This window comes from Oncorhynchus kisutch, linkage group LG1 (genome assembly GCF_002021735.2).
Source record: "Oncorhynchus kisutch isolate 150728-3 linkage group LG1, Okis_V2, whole genome shotgun sequence".
NCBI classification, from domain to species: Eukaryota; Metazoa; Chordata; class Actinopteri; order Salmoniformes; family Salmonidae; genus Oncorhynchus; species Oncorhynchus kisutch.
The window spans coordinates 63864689-63883777 of NC_034174.2; the positions used below are offsets into that span (position 1 = coordinate 63864689).

Genomic DNA, 19089 nt, shown 5'->3' on the forward strand with positions numbered 1-19089 from the left:
TAACTCTCTCCTCGTGACCCCCTTGCGTTCTCATAGCAATGGGCGCTGTGACCTCCCCAATTAGCCCCGACCCCAAAGGACGAATATCTAAGGCATGTACAGGGAAGGGAACATCAACAGGAACAATAGGAATCCCTGATCTATGTGCCAAGGAGCGTCAATAAAGTTCCCAGCTGCGCCTGAATCTACTAGCGTCTTATGCTGGGAATGTGGGGAGAACTCAGGAAATTCTATAGGTAACCACATGTGTGCAACAGGGGGTTCTGGGTGAGTTGTGTGCCTACTCACCTGGGAAGACCCACCAGTGCTCCGCCTACTACCTCGACCTCCTGGACAACCACCCCAGCACCGACCAGCAGTGTGCCCTCTGCGGCCACAGCTGGTGCAGGGAATGGTCCCCCTCCGGTCCCCCTTATAGCAGCCCCTCCCAACTCCATCGGTGTTGAATCCAAGGTGCTGGGAAATGGAATGGGCAGACCCCGATCCAGACATCCGTGGGAGGCCAACAGGTTATCCAGCCGGATAGACAAGTCCACCAGCTGGTCCAGGTTGAGAGTGGTGTCACTGCAGGCTAGCTCCCTACGAACGCCCTCTCGTAAACTACACCTATAGTGGTCGATCAGGGCCCGCTCATTCCATCCCGCACCAGCTGCCAGAGTTCTGAAGTCCAGTGCGAACTCTTGAGCGCTCCTCATCTCCTGTCTCAGATGGAACAATCTCTCTCCCGCCGCTCTGCCTTCAGGTGGATGATCAAAAACTGCCCGGAAGCGGTGGGAGAAGTCCTCGTAGTCATCCGGAGTCGGGCCTTCCCTTCCCCAGATGGAAGCGGAGGGAGAAGTCCTCGTAGTCATCCAGAATCGGACCTTCCCTTCCCCAGATGGAAGCGGAGGGAGAAGTCCTCGTAGTCATCCAGAATCGGACCTTCCCTTCCCCAGATGGCGTTGGCCCACTCCAGGGCTTTTCCAGTCAGGCAGGAGATGAGGGCGCTCACTCTCTCGCGTCCCGAAGGGGCCGGCTGAACAGCTGCCAGGTAGAGCACCAGCTGGAGTAGGAACCCCTGCCACCCGGCAGCTGTTCCGTCATACTCTCCCGGGAGCGAGAGCCGAATCTCACTGGGTCCTGACGACGGAGGGGTGGACATCGGTGTAGGTTGAGGTGCGGGCGGAGGTGGTGATGTAGGATTGACAGGAAAGTCTCCTCTCTCCCATCTGTCCATTGTTTGCAGCACGCAATCCATGGCTGTCCCTAGACTGTGTAACATGGTCGCGTGATTCTGTCAGCGATTGGGTGCAGAGATGTAGCGGAGTCAGGCGCAGGACACAGGTTATGAGCAACACAACGGAGTTTTTCAAATAGGAACATACATACAAACTAGCACATACAACAACGTGTATGCCAGAGGGTTAAATAAGGAACATGACATGGGAATTGAAACCAGGTGTGTGTAATTCAGACAAAACAAAACGAAACTGAAACATGGATCGGTGGTGACTAGAAATCCGGTGACATCGACCGCAGAACGGAAGTCGTGACAATTGTGTATGTATTAAAAGTGCTCCCAGCCCCTGATCTCTGAGTAGAGGGCGTCTCCTGGAAATGAAGTGTCCACCAGCTGATGGTGCCCGTGGAGGGTGAAGTTGGCCTGCAGGCGCCCGCCATCCACTGCACACTTGGCCAGGTGTTGGCGCACCAGATCCAGGGCGTGGAGTGAGGGCAGAGAGGAGGAGTAGTTACCAATGAAGGCCACGCCGTAACCGTAAGGGTTCTGCCTCCTGGTGTGGTTGCCAAGGTGACGCCCCTCGTAGATGTACCCGTCAGAACCCACCACAAAGCTTAGGGGAACATACATTTAGGAGTTGGAGTGATTAAACAAATTGCATTATCTCACAACCCTGATTCTTGTTATAGCATCTTGTTATTATATTTTGCTTCAGGTTATACTGTGTAACATCATGTTAAGATTTGCTATAATATGACTGCTTCAGTAATTGTAGGCTGACACAGCACACTTGTCTCCATCTATGAAGCTTAGTATAAAGGGTTTGTTAATATCTGCGAATGGATGAGGGGGTCAAAGTTCACCTATATCCGATGTCGGCCCAGCCGTTGTCATCTTGGTGGAAGCGCTGCATGGCCCTCATGCTCCTGGAACACTGCCTGAAGGAGTGACAGGGCCTGTCTGGCTCGTAGGTGTGGTGGATATACAGGAAGGGGAGGGGCAGGGCAAGAGGGAAGGGAGACCCTCGGTAGGGTTTTGCCCCCCAATGACACCGTGGGATGATGGGAGGGCAGTCTGGAGAGGAGAGGTTGAACCAGAGTAGAACAGGTTCAATTACTCTTCATGTTTATAGACCAATACTCTGTAGACTTCAAATGAATAGCCATTTATCACCTACAATTTCATAATTACAGGGGTGAAGGTTCCCTCTCTCCTTCCCTGAGACTCACCCCAGTATCTGTGGACAAATTCCAGCATTATGTTTCTTTGGCTATCCACTGAGTGTCCTCCAGCCTCCACACCAGGTATAGGGTCTCCATCACCTGCCTCTGGGTGTCCAGGGTGCCCAGCAGGGCTTGGGCAATCTCTCTACGCTTGGGGCCGATGTGGCTGGATACAACCCCCAGGTCTTGACCCTCCAGGACATGGTTGTAGTAACCCTTCAGCACCTCGCTGAGTTTACCAGGCTGTTCAGAGGGGACCAGGCTGGCAAGATCCATGCTCAAAATGGACCCATCCATTCCCCTGTTGGCGAGGGCATCGGTGGCTAGGGTGAGCACCCGCGACATCTGGAACAATCTGGGGTGGGTCACGTTGTCCCAGCAGCCGTCCTGGAGGCTAAGGATTTTGGCCAAGGTGAGGGGAAACATGCCCAGCTTCGCTTTCAGACCCACCTCAATGCCTAGAAGCATGGGAGCGATGGCCACTGTGGTGCCATCTTGGGTCAGAACGACCCCTCTCGCCTCACCATGGTCCTTCACATAATGGTGGATGGTTTGTCGAATAAGCCAAAGAGAGTGGTGTTCAACACGGAGGTGTGGGTGTGGCTGATGTTGTTGGAGGCCCCTAGGAAGTGCAGGGTGAATGGGTCCTCATGTCTTGCCATCCTGCGTATCCTCCTCATTTGAGACATCTGATCTGATGCTATCTTAACAATGGGAAGCTGAGACATTTCACAACTCTGTCTAGGGGCCTGTCTCATTCACCAGCTCTATCATCTATTCGGATCAAACTTGAAATTCATACATTAACGACAACAAGATGTAGAATATTTATTGAATGACATTTAATAGAACATCATCACCATCTGTGGGTCATCTGACACAGATACATGTGGTTGTTTGTGTTCAGTGGCTGTTGGGCTCAGTTTCCTGTCTAAACCAGCAGCACTTTCTGCCAGCCAAACAGGTTTGAAAGACTCTAAACCACTTCCTATGTTGATGCTACACAGTTGTGACACATGCACCTGTTAAATACTTCAATCTCACACACTGGTCAATGTGTGTTTCATGAGATTGTGAGTTTGAATTGGACCGACAGCCAAGAAATCTGATCCAACACCATTGGATAGGTGAAAACAGGTTTCCACAATACAGTTCTCTCTGATCAGTGCCAGACCAGAGAACCATTTTCAAAGTACTCTCCTTTGAGTTGTGGAGCCTCCTTTGAAATGTCTCCTTATGCAACCGAAAACTGACTTAGAAGACATACTAGCAACTTCCAATAGCTTTGTCAAAGCCCCACCACAACAACCATCATTTATCTAAACCTTTACTCAGAAACACTGGAGGGCACTATTACACCAATACAACTGAACATACTGTAACAACTATTTTAAATCCCTGCGTTGGTTGCCTATAGTTTAATAATTTATTTTTAAGAGCTACGTGGCCCTGCACCTGAGTACATGTCTGACATGCATTTAAGATACTGTATGTGCCCGGTCGGTCCCTCAGATCCTCTGTCACGGGTCTTTTAGTTGTTCCAAAGGTGAGAACCAAAACGTGTGGTGAGGCTGCCTTCAGCCACTATGGTCCTGGCCTTTGGAACAGCCTGCCGGAGGATTTGAAGGCCTCAAACTGTTGTAATTTTGAAGAGCTACTTATTAGCCGTGCTTTTGCTTAGTCCTACTATCTATTTTACTCCCATTGTATTATCTTATTTATTATCTTATTTATTTTCATTTATTTTAGTGCATTAGTCTCATGTCCACTGTGATTGTTTTACTCTTTTCATTTCTCATTTTTATATTTCTAACCTTTTATTTTCTATGCATTTTGAAATGCATCATCTGTAAGAAATGTGCTCTGCAAATAAAGTTGTGATTTGGTTTTGATTAGGAGAATAGCCCACAGTAGAGCCATTCAACCACAAACTTACATTAATATGCAAAGTGTCTCAAATGATTTCGTACATATTTGCTAGTGTGTAATGCAGTAATACTGTGATTTATGCATACTTAAGCACTTCTAAAACAGCTTAATTGTCTGGATAGTTAATTAGTAAGTGTTCTTTAAAGCATTCTTCATACGTACATCGTAAGTCATATGAAAAACACTCATGAAAACAGGTTTTTTGTTGTGGTTCAGATCCCCTTTATTTGTATAATTAAAAGGAGCCAGTTGGAAGGAAAGGGGGAGATGGCGGAGAAAGTGTAGCCCGGAGTTGTGTGTGCTTGAGTCACTCCTCTTTTGGGAGGCTGTTGGTGCATGTGAAGAACTTCCACACACGTCGGAAGAATCGTAGAACGCCATTTTTCTTCTGCTTCTTTGTGTCACTGCGCACCACTTCCACTGCGTTCGACACCTCGGGCACTCCGCTGCACACCTCAGGAAGGCTCTCATTGGATGCAAAATAGGACTAAACAGACCATGCAGAGCAGTGCAAGAGTAAGAACAACACATATGTCCTTTAGCTGTTTCACAAAACATACCACAGACATCCAAAGTCAAAGATTATAGTAGCTAATTTATAATATTGTCCAGTTTCAGACAACCCTGATGCACCCCACTTAGAAAGACAGTTGACCTTTCATTCACGAAACAGGCTTCTTGTTCCTTACCTTTGGGAGTCTTGCAATCATATCATTGAAGTCTTTGGTCAGCTGATCTTCCCAGCCCTCCTTCAGCCACCCTTTGGATTTCACCACCTTGCTGAGGACATTTTCAGTGTCCCGAAGTTCTTCAGCAGCCTCTGTCTTTGTATCACTGGACACCTCTTCCACTGGGTTTGACACCTCAGGGACTCTACTGCACACCTCAGGACCTCCACTGCACACCACAGGACCTCCGCTGCACACCTCAGGACCTCTGCTGCACACCTCAGGACCGCTGCACAGCTCAGCCTCTCCATTGCACACCTCAGCATGGCTCTCGGTGGATAGCTGCACCACCTTTCTCAGGACATTTCCAGTGTCCAGAAGGTCTTCAGCAGCTTCAGTCGTCATTGTGTCACTGGACACCTCTCCCACTGCATTTGACACATCAGGCACTCCACTGCACACATTTGGACCTCTGATACACATCTCAGGAAGGCTCTCAGTGGATCCGAAATAGGACTAAGCAGACAATGCAGAGCAATGAAATAGTAAGAACAAAACTGATATCTGTCCTTTTTCACAAAACATACCACAGACATCCAAAGTCAAAGATTATAGGAGCTTATTTGTATAATTGTCCCGCTTGAGACATCTCTGATACACCCAATTTGCAAAGACACTTGACCTTTCATATTCCCGAAACAGGCTTCTTGTTCCTTATCTTTGGTAGTTCCGTAATCATATCATAGATTGTTGGGGTTAGCTGATCTTTGCAGCTCTCCTTCAGACACCCTTTGGGCTTCACCACCTTGCTGAGGACATTTCCATCTCCAGCAGCGTCTTTCTCAACACTGACCAGGGCTAGCGAGTCATCCTGAAAGTCCACCACATTGTTATTCGGAGACTCCTCTGAAGACTCCTCATTGGTGTTGTCAATGTCAGCAGCCCCAGCGACACTGGACGGGCACTTGGTCTTTGGACTTTTCTCTTCAATTAGAGTTTCCTTTGAAGAGGTCTCAGAATGTCCATACAGCTCAGTGAGCTGTAAATGGACAGAGACATACATAACTATCCTATAGCTACTTCACAAATACAACAAACCAAAGGCATCCAAAGTTGATTGGAACATTGACCAACTTTAAACACCATATTATACACAGAATTGACAAAGATGCTTGACATTTTAAGAAACAATATTGGCATTGCAGATGGCTCTTATGTCTTACCTCAGTGGCCTGGCATGTCTCATCCTTTAGGTGCAAGAAGTTCAACTTCCAACACTCCTCTTTCAGAAGCTGGATGGCTTTGTTGGGCGCCGTGTCCACGGTGAAATCAGATATCCTTAATTCATCCTGAACTCTCTGGCAACTGACCAGGAGAACTCTCTCTGTCTCCTGTAATTCCAGGCCCCTCTTTGCATCCCAAGTCTATGTAACAACATAATATGTAATTAACATACTGTTGATGTATCGGGTGAGACTGGACACTGGTCCATCATTGAAATGATGGAAGAAATTATTAATTTGAACTGATAGCTGCTGTTTTTCTCTTTTGGTCCAAAAATGAGCTTGCTGATATCTTAAGGGCTTTACAGTGGGTGTACTGTTTGCTCTACATAGTCCTCACCAATTCAGCTACACAGACCTTCCTCCATCTCTTCCATGTCTCTGTCTCAAGCCTTCATGTGAATATGGAAATGTATCAGACTATGTCTGTCTACACTATCTATCAAACTATTGCTGTCGTCTAATATATTTTGATACATTAGTGTTATCATTTACACTTGTCTAATGATGTGATAAACTCAAGTTACCTAAATGAAGTATAACGTTTCGTACAATTCAAAAATAGTCTGAGAACACTGCACTCACTCCAAGAAGACTCTTTTCCCTGCCAGGAGCCAGGCCTTCATTGGTCTCAGAGGGAGGTCTAGCGGCAGTCTTCCCTGGGCTTTCAGTGTACGGAATTGCCTCTTGAGCATTTTCTGCAATAGAGTCTTCAATTAGTGACTTAACCATTTAGAATGTGGCAAGCAGAGAGTGATATGAATTGGTTCATGGCACAAACTAACTGCTCCTCCATGGAGAGTGATGAGCCCTTTTTTGATGATTTGTTTTTGTTGACCAAAGCTCATCAGAAAGAGCGAGGGTTACTGAGCACAGAACCCAAAACCAGATGTCTACAGCAGTACATCTGTATTTTTCAAATTAATGCTGGAAAAAGTTATCTAAATGGGAATAATATACATTATACTTTACATAGAACAACAACATGCAATATAAACAATAAAAGTGCAGATTAGATTAATGAGACCTTAATTATGATGAGGACGCAAGTCATTTTAGATGATCGATAAATTGGTTGTATATAGCTAACAGATTCGATATGATCCAAGTAACGTGTTTTTCGAAAATGTCGAATGCGTGCAATATCGGTCCTTCTCATTATCGATAAGAAACATTACTGTGCAGCCGTATTCATTGATCTGGCCAAGGCTTTCGACTCTGTCAATCACCACATCCTCATCGGCAGACTCGACAGCCTTGGTTTCTCAAATGATTGCCTCGCCTGGTTCACCAACTACTTCTCTGATAGAGTTCAGTGTGTCAAATCGGAGGGTCTGCTGTCCGAACCTCTGGCAGTCTCTATGGGGGTGCCACAGGGTTCAATTCTTGGACCGACTCTCTTCTCTGTATACATCAATGAGGTCGCTCTTGCTGCTGGTGAGTCCCTGATCCACCTCTACGCAGACGACACCATTCTGTATACTTCCGACCCTTCTTTGGACACTGTGTTAACAACCCTCCAGGCAAGCTTCAATGCCATACAACTCTCCTTCCGTGGCCTCCAATTGCTCTTAAATACAAGTAAAACTAAATGCATGCTCTTCAACCGATCGCTACCTGCACCTACCCGCCTGTCCAACATCACTACTCTGGACGGCTCTGACTTAGAATACGTGGACAACTACAAATACTTAGGTGTCTGGTTAGACTGTAAACTCTCCTTCCAGACCCATATCAAACATCTCCAATCCAAAGTTAAATCTAGAATTGGCTTCCTATTTCGCAACAAAGCATCCTTCACTCATGCTGCCAAACATACCCTTGTAAAACTGACCATCCTACCAATCCTCGACTTTGGCGATGTCATTTACAAAATAGCCTCCAATACCCTACTCAACAAATTGGATGCAGTCTATCACAGTGCAATCCGTTTTATCACCAAAGCCCCATATACTACCCACCATTGCGACCTGTACGCTCTCGTTGGCTGGCCCTCGCTTCATACTCGTCGCCAAACCCACTGGCTCCATGTCATCTACAAGACCCTGCTAGGTAAAGTCCCCCCTTATCTCAGCTCGCTGGTCACCATAGCATCTCCCACCTGTAGCACACGCTCCAGCAGGTATATCTCTCTAGTCACCCCCAAAACCAATTCTTTCTTTGGCCGCCTCTCCTTCCAGTTCTCTGCTGCCAATGACTGGAATGAACTACAAAAATCTCTGAAACTGGAAACACTTATCTCCCTCACTAGCTTTAAGCACCAACTGTCAGAGCAGCTCACAGATTACTGCACCTGTACATAGCCCACCTATAATTTAGCCCAAACAACTACCTCTTTCCCAACTGTATTTAATTTGTATTTATTTATTTATTTAGCTCCTTTGCACCCCATTATTTTTATTTCTACATTCTTCCATTGCAAAACTACCATTCCAGTGTTTTACTTGCTATATTGTATTTACTTTGCCACCATGGCCTTTTTTGCCTTTACCTCCCTTCTCACCTCATTTGCTCACATTGTATATAGACTTGTTTATACTGTATTATTGACTGTATGTTTGTTTTACTCCACGTGTAACTCTGTGTCGTTGTATCTGTCGAACTGCTTTGCTTTATCTTGGCCAGGTCGCAATTGTAAATGAGAACTTGTTCTCAACTTGCCTACCTGGTTAAATAAAGGTAAAATAAAAAAATAAAATAAAATTATGGGAAAACCTACTTACCTTACTGAGAACAGGGAAAAATATACGATTTTTTGATTGACTTGAATGAAGAATTCGCGTTTGCTATCGATATACAGTAGGCTGGTTGTGATTGTGAATAAGTTAACCTCTGAGTAATACACATAGAATTAGGAATTCAAATGTATGTTAATTGGACATTGTGACGAGCATGGAATTCTAATATAGATTCTATTTCTATGCATTGAAAGTGTATGAAAATAGATAAATCAGTGTTTATTGAACAAATATGCCATGATTTGTTAATCCATGCTGATAAAGCGTGTTTACAATCATTTGTTTGAAATCGAGGATTTAGGCCTGTTTAATTCATATTAACTGTTAAACATTTTACTGTCACAACCAGGTCAATATGTGTTTCATGAATTGGCCAAACATTCTCCCTACTCCCACTAAAACCATGTTATTTTTGCGTTAATGAAGATGTTTACAGTAATTTAATTGTAATTCACTTTTAATGATCTAACAATTAATTTAGCAATTTGATATAGGCTAAGATCAAAGTCATAAATGCAACATGCTACAATTTCATATAAGTTCATATAAGGAAATCAGTCAATATAAATAAATACATTAGGCCCTAATCTATGGATTTCACATGACTGGGCATAGGCCCACCCACTGGGGAGCCAGGTCCAGCCAATCAGAATGAGTTTTTCCCCACAAAGGGGCTGTATCATCAGCCATCCGGGTGGCTGATCTCAGACAATCCCACAGGTGAAGAAGTCAGATGTGGAGGTCCTGGGCTGGCGTGGTTACAGGTGGTCTGCGGTTGTGAGGCCTATTGGACATACTGCCAAATTCTCTAAAACAACGTTGGAGGTAGCTTATTGTTGATACATTTACATTCAATTATCTGGCAATAGCGCTAGTGGACATTAATGCAGTCAGCATGCCAATTACAAACTCCCTCAACTTGATACATCTGAGGTATTTTTTTGTGTGATAAAATTGCTCATTTTAGAGTGGCTCTGTATTCAAATCAAATCAAATTTATTTATATAGCCCTTCGTACATCAGCTGATATCTCAAAGTGCTGTACAGAAACCCAGCCTAAAACCCCAAACAGCAAGCAATGCAGGTGGAGAAGCACGGTGGCTAGGAAAAACTCCCTAGAAAGGCCAATACCTAGGAAGAAACCTAGAGAGGAACCAGGCTATGTGGGGTGGCCAGTCCTCTTCTGGCTGTGCCGGGTGGAGATTATAACAGAACATGGTCAAGATGTTCAATGTTCATAAATGACCAGCATGGTCGAATAATAATAAGGCAGAACAGTTGAAACTAGAGCAGCAGCACAGTCAGGTGGAAGTTGAAACTGGAGCAGCAGCATGGCCAGGTAGACTGGGGACAGCAAGGAGTCATCATGTCAGGTAGTCCTGGGGCATGGTCCTAGGGCTCAGGTCAGTTGAAACTGGAACAGCAGCATGGCCAGGTGGACTGGGGACAGCAAGGAGTCATCATGTCAGGTAGTCCTGGGGCATGGTCCTAGGGCTCAGGTCCTCCGAGAGAGAGAAAGAAAGAGAGAAGGAGAGAATTAGAGAACGCACACTTAGATTCACACAGGACACCGAATAGGACAGGAGAAGTACTCCAGATATAACAAACTGACCCCAGCCCCCCGACACATAAACTACTGCAGCATAAATACTGGAGGCTGAGACAGGAGGGGTCAGGAGACACTGTGGCCCCATCCGAGGACACCCCCGGACAGGGCCAAACAGGAAGGATATAACCCCACCCACTTTGCCAAAGCACAGCCCCCACACCACTAGAGGGATATCTTCAACCACCAACTTACCATCCTGAGACAAGGCTGAGTATAGCCCACAAAGATCTCCGCCACGGCACAACCCAAGGGGGGGGGGGGGGGGGCGCCAACCCAGACAGGATGACCACTACAGTGAATCAACCCACTCAGGTGACGCACCCCCTCCAGGGACGGCATGAGAGAGCCCCAGCAAGCCAGTGACTCAGCCCCTGTAATAGGGTTAGAGGCAGAGAATCCCAGTGGAAAGAGGGGAACCGGCCAGGCAGAGACAGCAAGGGCGGTTCGTTGCTCCAGAGCCTTTCCGTTCACCTTCCCACTCCTGGGCCAGACTACACTCAATCATATGACCCGCTGAAGAGATGAGTCTTCAGTAAAGACTTAAAGGTTGAGACCGAGTTTGCGTCTCTGACATGGGTAGGCAGGGCTTTTCCAGTCAGGCAGGAGATGAGGGCACTCACTCTCTCGCGTCCCGAACGGGCCGGCTGAACAGCTGCCAGGGAGAGCTCCAGCTGGAGTAGGAACCGATGCCACCCGGCAGCTGTTCCGTCATACCCTCCCGGGAGCGAGAGCCAAATCCCACTGGGTCCTGATGAAGGAGGGGTGGACATCGGTGTAGGTTGAGGTGCGGGCGGAGGTGGTGATGTAGGATTGACAGGAAAGTCTCCTCTCTCCCATCTGTCCATTGTTTGCAGCACGCGATCCATGGCTGTCCCTAGACTGTGTATATGGTCGCGTGCTGCTGGATGCACTCCTCTACTGGGAGAGAAGGGCTGGCTGCACCTGCTGACTCCATTTGAACGGTCAGTGATTCTGTCAGCGATTGGGTGCAGAGATGTAGCGGAGTCAGGCGCAGGACACAGATTTTGAGCAACACAACGGAGTTTACTAAAAAGTCAGGCAAAAATTCCAAATAGGAACATACATACAAACTAGCACATACAACAACCACTAAAGACACCAACAATCACGGACAGAATAGAAATGTATGCCAGGGGGTTAAATAAGGAACATGATATGGGAATTGAAACAAGGTGTGTGTAATACAGACAAACAAAACGAAACTGAAACATGGACCGGTGGTGACTGGAAAGCCGGTGACATCGACGGCAGAACGGAAGTCGTGACAATTGTGTATGTATTAAAAGTGCTCCCAGCCCCTGATTTCTGAGTAAGAGGGCGTCTCCTGGAAACGAAGTGTCCACCAGCTGATGGTGCCCGTGGAGGGTGAAGTTGGCCTGCAGGCGCCCGCCCGCCATGAGGGCAGAGAGGAGGAGTAGTTGCCAATGAAGGCCACGCCGTAACCGTAAGGGTTCTGCCCCCTAGTGTGGTTGCCAAGGTGATGCCAGCCGCGCCCCTCGTAGATGTACCCGTCAGAACCCACCACAAAGCTGAGGGGAACATACATTTAGGAGTTGGAGTGATTAAACAAATTGCATTATCTCACAACCCTGATTCTGGTTATAGCAGCTTGTTATTATATTTTGCTTCAGGTTATACTGTGTAACATCATGGGATGGGATGATGGGAGGGCAGTCTGGAGAGGAGAGGTTGAACCAGAGTAGAACAGGTTCAATTAATCTTCATGTTTACAGACCAATGTTCTGTAGACTTCAAATGAATAGCCATTTATCACCTACAATTTCATAATTACAGGGGTAAATGATTCCCTCTCTCCTTCCCTGAGACTCACCCCAGTATCTGTGGACAAATTCCAGCATTATGTTTCTCACTGCATTTTTCCACCCCTGTATCCTTGGCTATCCACTGAGTGTCCTCCAGCCTCCACACCAGGTATAGGGTCTCCATCACCTGTCTCTGGGTGTCCAGGATGCCCAGCAGGGCTTGGAAAATCTCTCTACGCTTGGAGCCGATGTGGCTGGATACAACCCCCAGGTCTTGCCCCTCCAGGACATGGTTGTAGTAACCCTTCAGCACCTCGCTGAGTTTACCAGGCTGTTCAGAGTGGGCCAGGCTGGCAAGATCCATGCTCAAGATGGACCCATTCATTCCCCTGTTGGCGAGGGCATCGGTGGCTAGGGTGAGCACCCGCGACATCTGGAACACTCTGGGGTGGGTCACGTTGTCCCAGCACCCGTCCTGGAGGCTAAGGAACGACAACCCTAGGTTTTTGGCCAAGGTGAAACATGCCCAGCTTCACTTTCAGACCCACCTCAATGCCTAGAAGCATGGGAGCGATGGCCACTGTGGTGCCATCTTGGGTCAGAACGACCCCTCTCTCCTCACCATGGTCCTTCACATAATGGTGGATGGTTTGTCGAATAAGCCAAAGAGAGTGGTGTTGAACATGGAGGTGTGGGTGTGGCTGATGTTGTTGGAGGCCCCTAGGAAGTGCAGGGTGAATGGGTCCTCATGTCTTGCCGTCCTGCGTATCCAGCTCATTTGAGACATCTGATCTGATGCTATCTTAACAATGGGAAGCTGAGACATTTCACAACTCTGTCTAGGGGCCTGTCTCATTCACCAGTTCTATCCCCTATTGGGATCAAACTTGAAATTCAACCATTAACGACAACAATTATTAATATTGAATGGCATTTAATAGAACATCATCATCTGTGGGTCATCTGACACAGATACATGTGGTTGTTTGTGTTTAGTGGCTGTTGGGCTCAGTTTCCTGTCTAAACCAGTGGCACTTCCTGCCAGCCAAACAGGTTTGAAAGACTCTAAACCACTTCCTATGTTGATGCTACACAGTTGTGACACATGCACCTGTTAAATACTTCAATCTCACACACTGGTCAATGTGTGTTTCATGAGATTGTGAGTTTGAATTGGACCGACAGCCAAGAAATCTGATCCAACACCATTGGATAGGTGAAAACAGGTTTCCACAATACAGTTCTCTCTGATCAGTGCCAGACCAGAGAACCATTTTCAAAGTACTCTCCTTTGAGTTGTGGAGCCTCCTTTGAAATGTCTCCTTATGCAACCGAAAACTGACTTAGAAGACATACTAGCAACTTCCAATCGCTTTGTCAAAGCCCCACCACAACAACCATCATTTATCTAAACCTTTACTCAGAAACACTGGAGGGCACTATTACACCAATACAACTGAACATACTGTAACAACTATTTTAAATCCCTGCGTTGGTTGCCTATAGTTTTATAATTGATTTTTAAGCACTACGTGGCCCTGCACCTGAGTACATGTCTGACATGCATTTAAGATACTGTATCTGCCCGGTCGATCCCTCAGATCCTCTGGCACGGTTCTTTTAGTTGTTCCAAAGGTGAGAACCAAAACGTGTGGTGAGGCTGCCTTCAGCCACTATGGTCCTGGCCTTTGGAACAGCCTGCCGGAGGATCTGAAGGCCTCAAACTGTTGTAATTTTGAAGAGCTACTTATTAGCCGTGCTTTTGCTTAGTCCTACTATCTATTTTACTCCCATTGTATTATCTTATTTATTTTCATTTATTTTAGTGCATTAGTCTCATGTCCACTGTGATTGTTTTACTCTTTTCATTTCTCATTTTTATATTTCTAACCTTTTATTTCTATGCGTTTTGAAATGCATCATCTGTAAGAAATGTGCTCTGCAAATAAAGTTGTGATTTGGTTTTGATTATGAAAATAGCCCACAGTAGAGCCATTCAACCACAAACTTACATTAATATGCAAAGTATCTCAAATGATTTCGTACATATTTGCTAGTGTGTAATGCAGTAATACTGTGATTAATGCATACTTAAGCACTTCTAAAACAGCTTAATTGTCTGGATAGTTAATTAGTAAGTGTTCTTTAAAGCATTCTTCATACGTACATCGTAAGTCATATGAAAAACACTCATGAAAACAGGTTTTTTGTTGTGGTTCAGATCCCGTTTATTTGTATAATTAAAAGGAGCCAGTTGGAAGGAAAGGGGGAGATGGCGGAGAAAGTGTTGCCCGGAGTTGTGTGTGCTTGAGTCACTCCTCTTTTGGGAGGCTGTTGGTGCATGTGAAGAACTTCCACACACGTCGGAAGAATCGTAGAACGCCATTTTTCTTCTGCTTCTTTGTGTCACTGCGCACCACTTCCATTACGTTCGACACCTCGGGCACTCCGCTGCACACCTCAGGAAGGCTCTCGTTGGATGCAAAATAGGACTAAACAGACCATGCAGAGCAGTGCAAGAGTAAGAACAACACATATGTCCTTTAGCTGTTTCACAAAACATACCACAGACATCCAAAGTCAAAGATTATAGTAGCTAATTTATAATATTGTCCAGTTTCAGACAACCCTGATGCACCCCACTTAGGACAGTTGACCTTTCATTCACGAAACAGGCTTCTTGTTCCTTACCTTTGGGAGTCTTGCAATCATATCATTGAAGTCTTTGGTCAGCTGATCTTCCCAGCCCTCCTTCAGCCACCCTTTGGATTTCACCACCTTGCTGAGGACATTTTCAGTGTCCCGAAGTTCTTCAGCAGCCTCTGTCTTTGTATCACTGGACACCTCTTCCACTGCGTTTGGTGCCTCAGGCACCTCACTGAACACCTCACTGCACACCTCAGGACATCCACTGTACACTTCAGGCATTTCACTGCATACCTCTGGACCTCCACTGAACACCTCAGGCACTCTAATGCACACATCAGGACGGCTCTCAGTGGATAGGAGCACCACCTTGCTTAGGCCATTTCCAGTTTTCAGAAGATTTCCTGTAGCCTCTATCTTCATTGTGTTACTGCACACCTCTTCCACTTCGTTTGACACCTCAGGACCTCTGCTGCACACCTCAGGAAGGCTCTCGATGGATCCGAAATAGGGCTAAACAGACAGTGCGTAATGAAAGAGTAAGGAAAACACAGCTGTCATTTAAAAACAAAAACTAGGTCAAAGATTATAGTAGCTAATTTATAACATTGTCCAGTTTTAAACAACCCTGATACACCCCACTTACAAAGACGTTTGACCTTTTTAATTTACAAAACAAGATTATTGTTCCTTACCTTTGGGAGATTTGCAATCATATCATTGAAGTCTCTGTTCAGCTGATCATCCCAGTCCTGCTTCAGCCACCCTTTGGGGTTCACCACCTTGCTGAGGACATTTCCAGTGTCCAGAAGGTCTTCAGCAGCCTCTGTAGTCTTTGTGTCACTGGACACCTCTTCCACTGCGTTTGACACCTCAGGACCTCCGCTGCACACCTCAGGACCTCCGCTGCACACCTCAGGACCTCCGCTGCACACCTCAGGACCTCTGCTGCACACCTCAGGACCACTGCACAGCTCAGCCTCTCCATTGCACACCTCAGCATGGCTCTCGGTGGATAGCTGCACCACCTTTCTCAGGCCGTTTCCAGTGTTCAGAAGGTCTCCAGTTGCCTCTGTCTTCTTTGTGTCACTTGACACCTCTCCCACTGCATTTGGCACCCCAGGCACTCCACTGCACACCTCAGGACCTCTGCTACACATCTCAGGAAGGCTCTCAGTGGATCCGAAATAGGACTAAGCAGACAATGCAGAGCAATGAAAGAGTAAGAACAAAACAGATATCTGTACTTTTTCACAAAACATACCACAGACATCCAAAGTCAAAGATTATAGCAGTTTATTTGTATAATTGTCCCGCTTGAGACATCTCTGATACACCCAACTTGCAAAGACACTTGACCTTTCATTTACGAAACAGGCTTCTTGTTCCTTACCTTTGGTAGTTCCGTAATCATATCATAGATTGTTGGGGTTAGCTGATCTTTGCAGCTCTCCTTCAGACATCCTTTGGGCTTCACCACCTTGCTGAGGACATTTCCATCTCCAGCAGCGTTTTTCTCCACACTGACCAGGGCCAGCGACTCATCCTGAAAGTCCACCACATTGTTATTCGGAGACTCCTCTGAATCCTCCTCATTGGTGTTGTCAATGTCAGCAGCCCCAGTGACGCTGGACGGGCACTTGGTCTTTGGACTTTTCTCTTCAATTAGAGTTTCCTTTGAAGAGGTCTCAGGGAGCTGTAATTGGACAGAGACATTCATAACTATCCTATAGCTACTTCACAAATACAACAAACCAAAGACATCCAACGTTGACTGTGACCAACTTTGAACACCATATTATACACAGAAATGACAAAGATGCTTGACATTTCATTAAAAGAAACAATATTGGCATTGCAGATGGCTCTTATGTCTTACCTCAGTGGCCTGGCATGTCTCATCCTTTAGGTGCAAGAAGTTCAACTTCCAACACTCCTCTTTCAGAAGCTGGATGGCTTCGTTGGGCGCCGTGTCCACGGTGAAATCAGAATTCCTTAATTCATCCTGAACTCTCTGGCAACTGACCAGGAGAACTCTCTCTGTCTCCTGTAATTCCAGGCCCCTCTTTGCATCCCAAGTCTATGTAACAACATAATATGTAATTAACAGACTGTTGATGTATCGGGTGAGACTGGACACTGGTCCATCATTGAAATGATGGGAGAAATTATTAATTTGAACTGATAGCTGCTGTTTTTCTCTTTTGGTCCAAAAATGAGCTTGCTGATATCTTAAGGGCTTTACAGTGGGTGTACTGTTTGCTCTACATAGTCCTCACCAATTCAGCTACACAGACCTTCCTCCATCTCTTCCATGTCTCTGTCTCACGCCTTCATGTGAATATGGAAATGTATCAGACTATGTCTGTCTACACTATCTATCAAACTATTGCTGTCGTCTAATATATTTTGATACATTAGTGTTATCATTTACACTTGTCTAATGATGTGATAAACTCAAGTTACCTAAATGAAGTATAACGTTTCGTACAATTCAAAAATAGTCTGAGAACACTGCACTCACTCCAAGAAGACTCTTTTCCCTGCCAGGAGCCAGGCCTTCATTGGTCTCAGAGGGAGGTCCAGCGGGAGTCTTCCCTGGGCTTTCAGTGTACGGAATTGCCTCTTGAGCATTTTCTGCAATAGAGTCTTCAATTAGTGACTTAACCATTTAGAATGTGGCAAGCAGAGAGTGATATGAATTGGTTCATGGCACAAACGAACTGCTCCTCCATGGAGGGTGATGAGCCCTTTTTTGATGATTTGTTTTTGTTGACCAAAGCTCATCAGAAAGAGCGAGGGTTACTGAGCACAGAACCCAAAACCAGATGTCTACAGCAGTACATCTGTATTTTTCAAATTAATGCTGGAAAAAGTTATCTAAATGGGAATAATATACATTATACTTTACATAGAACAACAACATGCAATATAAACAATAAAAGTGCAGATTAGATTAATGAGACCTTAATTATGATGAGGACGCAAGTCATTTTAGATGATCGATAAATTGGTTGTATATAGCTAACAGATTCGATATGATCCAAGTAACGTGTTTTTCGAAAATGTCGAATGCGTGCAATATCGGTCCTTCTCATTATCGATAAGAAACATTACTGTTCAGCCGTATTCATTGATCTGGCCAAGGCTTTCGACTCTGTCAATCACCACATCCTCATCGGCAGACTCGACAGCCTTGGTTTCTCAAATGATTGCCTCGCCTGGTTCACCAACTACTTCTCTGATAGAGTTCAGTGTGTCAAATCGGAGGGTCTGCTGTCCGGACCTCTGGCAGTCTCTATGGGGGTGCCACAGGGTTCAATTCTTGGACCGACTCTCTTCTCTGTATACATCAATGAGGTCGCTCTTGCTGCTGGTGAGTCCCTGATCCACCTCTACGCAGACGACACCATTCTGTATACTTCCGACCCTTCTTTGGACACTGTGTTAACAACCCTCCAGGCAAGCTTCAATGCCATACAACTCTCCTTCCGTGGCCTCCAATTGCTCTTAAATACAAGTAAAACTAAATGCATGCTCTTCAACCGATCGCTACCTGCACCTACCTGCCTGTCCAACATCACTACTCTGGACGGCTCTGACTTAGAATACGTGGACAACTACAAATACTTAGGTGTCTGGTTAGACTGTAAACTCTCCTTCCAGACCCATATCAAACATCTCCAATCCAAAGTTAAATCTAGAATTGGCTTCCTATTTCGCAACAAAGCATCCTTCACTCATGCTGCCAAACATACCCTTGTAAAACTGACCATCCTACCAATCCTCGACTTTGGCGATGTCATTTACAAAATAGCCTCCAATACCCTACTCAACAAATTGGATGCAGTCTATCACAGTGCAATCCGTTTTATCACCAAAGCCCCATATACTACCCACCATTGCGACCTGTACGCTCTCGTTGGCTGGCCCTCGCTTCATACTCGTCGCCAAACCCACTGGCTCCATGTCATCTACAAGACCCTGCTA

General features: G+C 45.9%; 1 protein-coding gene and 1 pseudogene across 1 annotated transcript; both read right to left on the bottom strand.

The window, feature by feature from the left end:
• Window positions 1–1546: 1546 nt before the first annotated feature.
• Window positions 1547–13231, bottom strand: LOC116376206 (uncharacterized; annotated as a pseudogene).
• A 1534-nt stretch (window positions 13232–14765) lies between these two features.
• Window positions 14766–17879, bottom strand: LOC116376207 (uncharacterized). Its single transcript, XM_031835643.1, has 7 exons — window positions 17624–17879; window positions 17379–17430; window positions 16979–17179; window positions 16493–16795; window positions 15795–16292; window positions 15145–15612; window positions 14766–14945 (listed from the first exon to the last, which is right to left on the bottom strand). The coding sequence occupies exons 1-7, from the start codon at window positions 17731–17733 to the stop codon at window positions 14766–14768; spliced, it is 1812 nt and encodes a 603-aa protein (XP_031691503.1). The 5' UTR covers window positions 17734–17879.
• Between the last annotated feature and the right edge of the window lie 1210 nt (window positions 17880–19089).

Coding starts and splice junctions, on each gene's coding strand:
- LOC116376207 (XM_031835643.1), bottom strand. CDS start 17,733: ATGCTCAAGAGGCAATTCCGTACACTGAAAGCCCAGGGAAGACTCCCG. Junction 17,431..17,623: donor GGGAAAAGAGTCTTCTTGGA/GTGAGTGCAGTG, acceptor ATTCACATGAAG/GCGTGAGACAGAGACATGGA. Junction 15,613..15,794: donor TGATTGCAAATCTCCCAAAG/GTAAGGAACAAT, acceptor CTGTCTGTTTAG/CCCTATTTCGGATCCATCGA.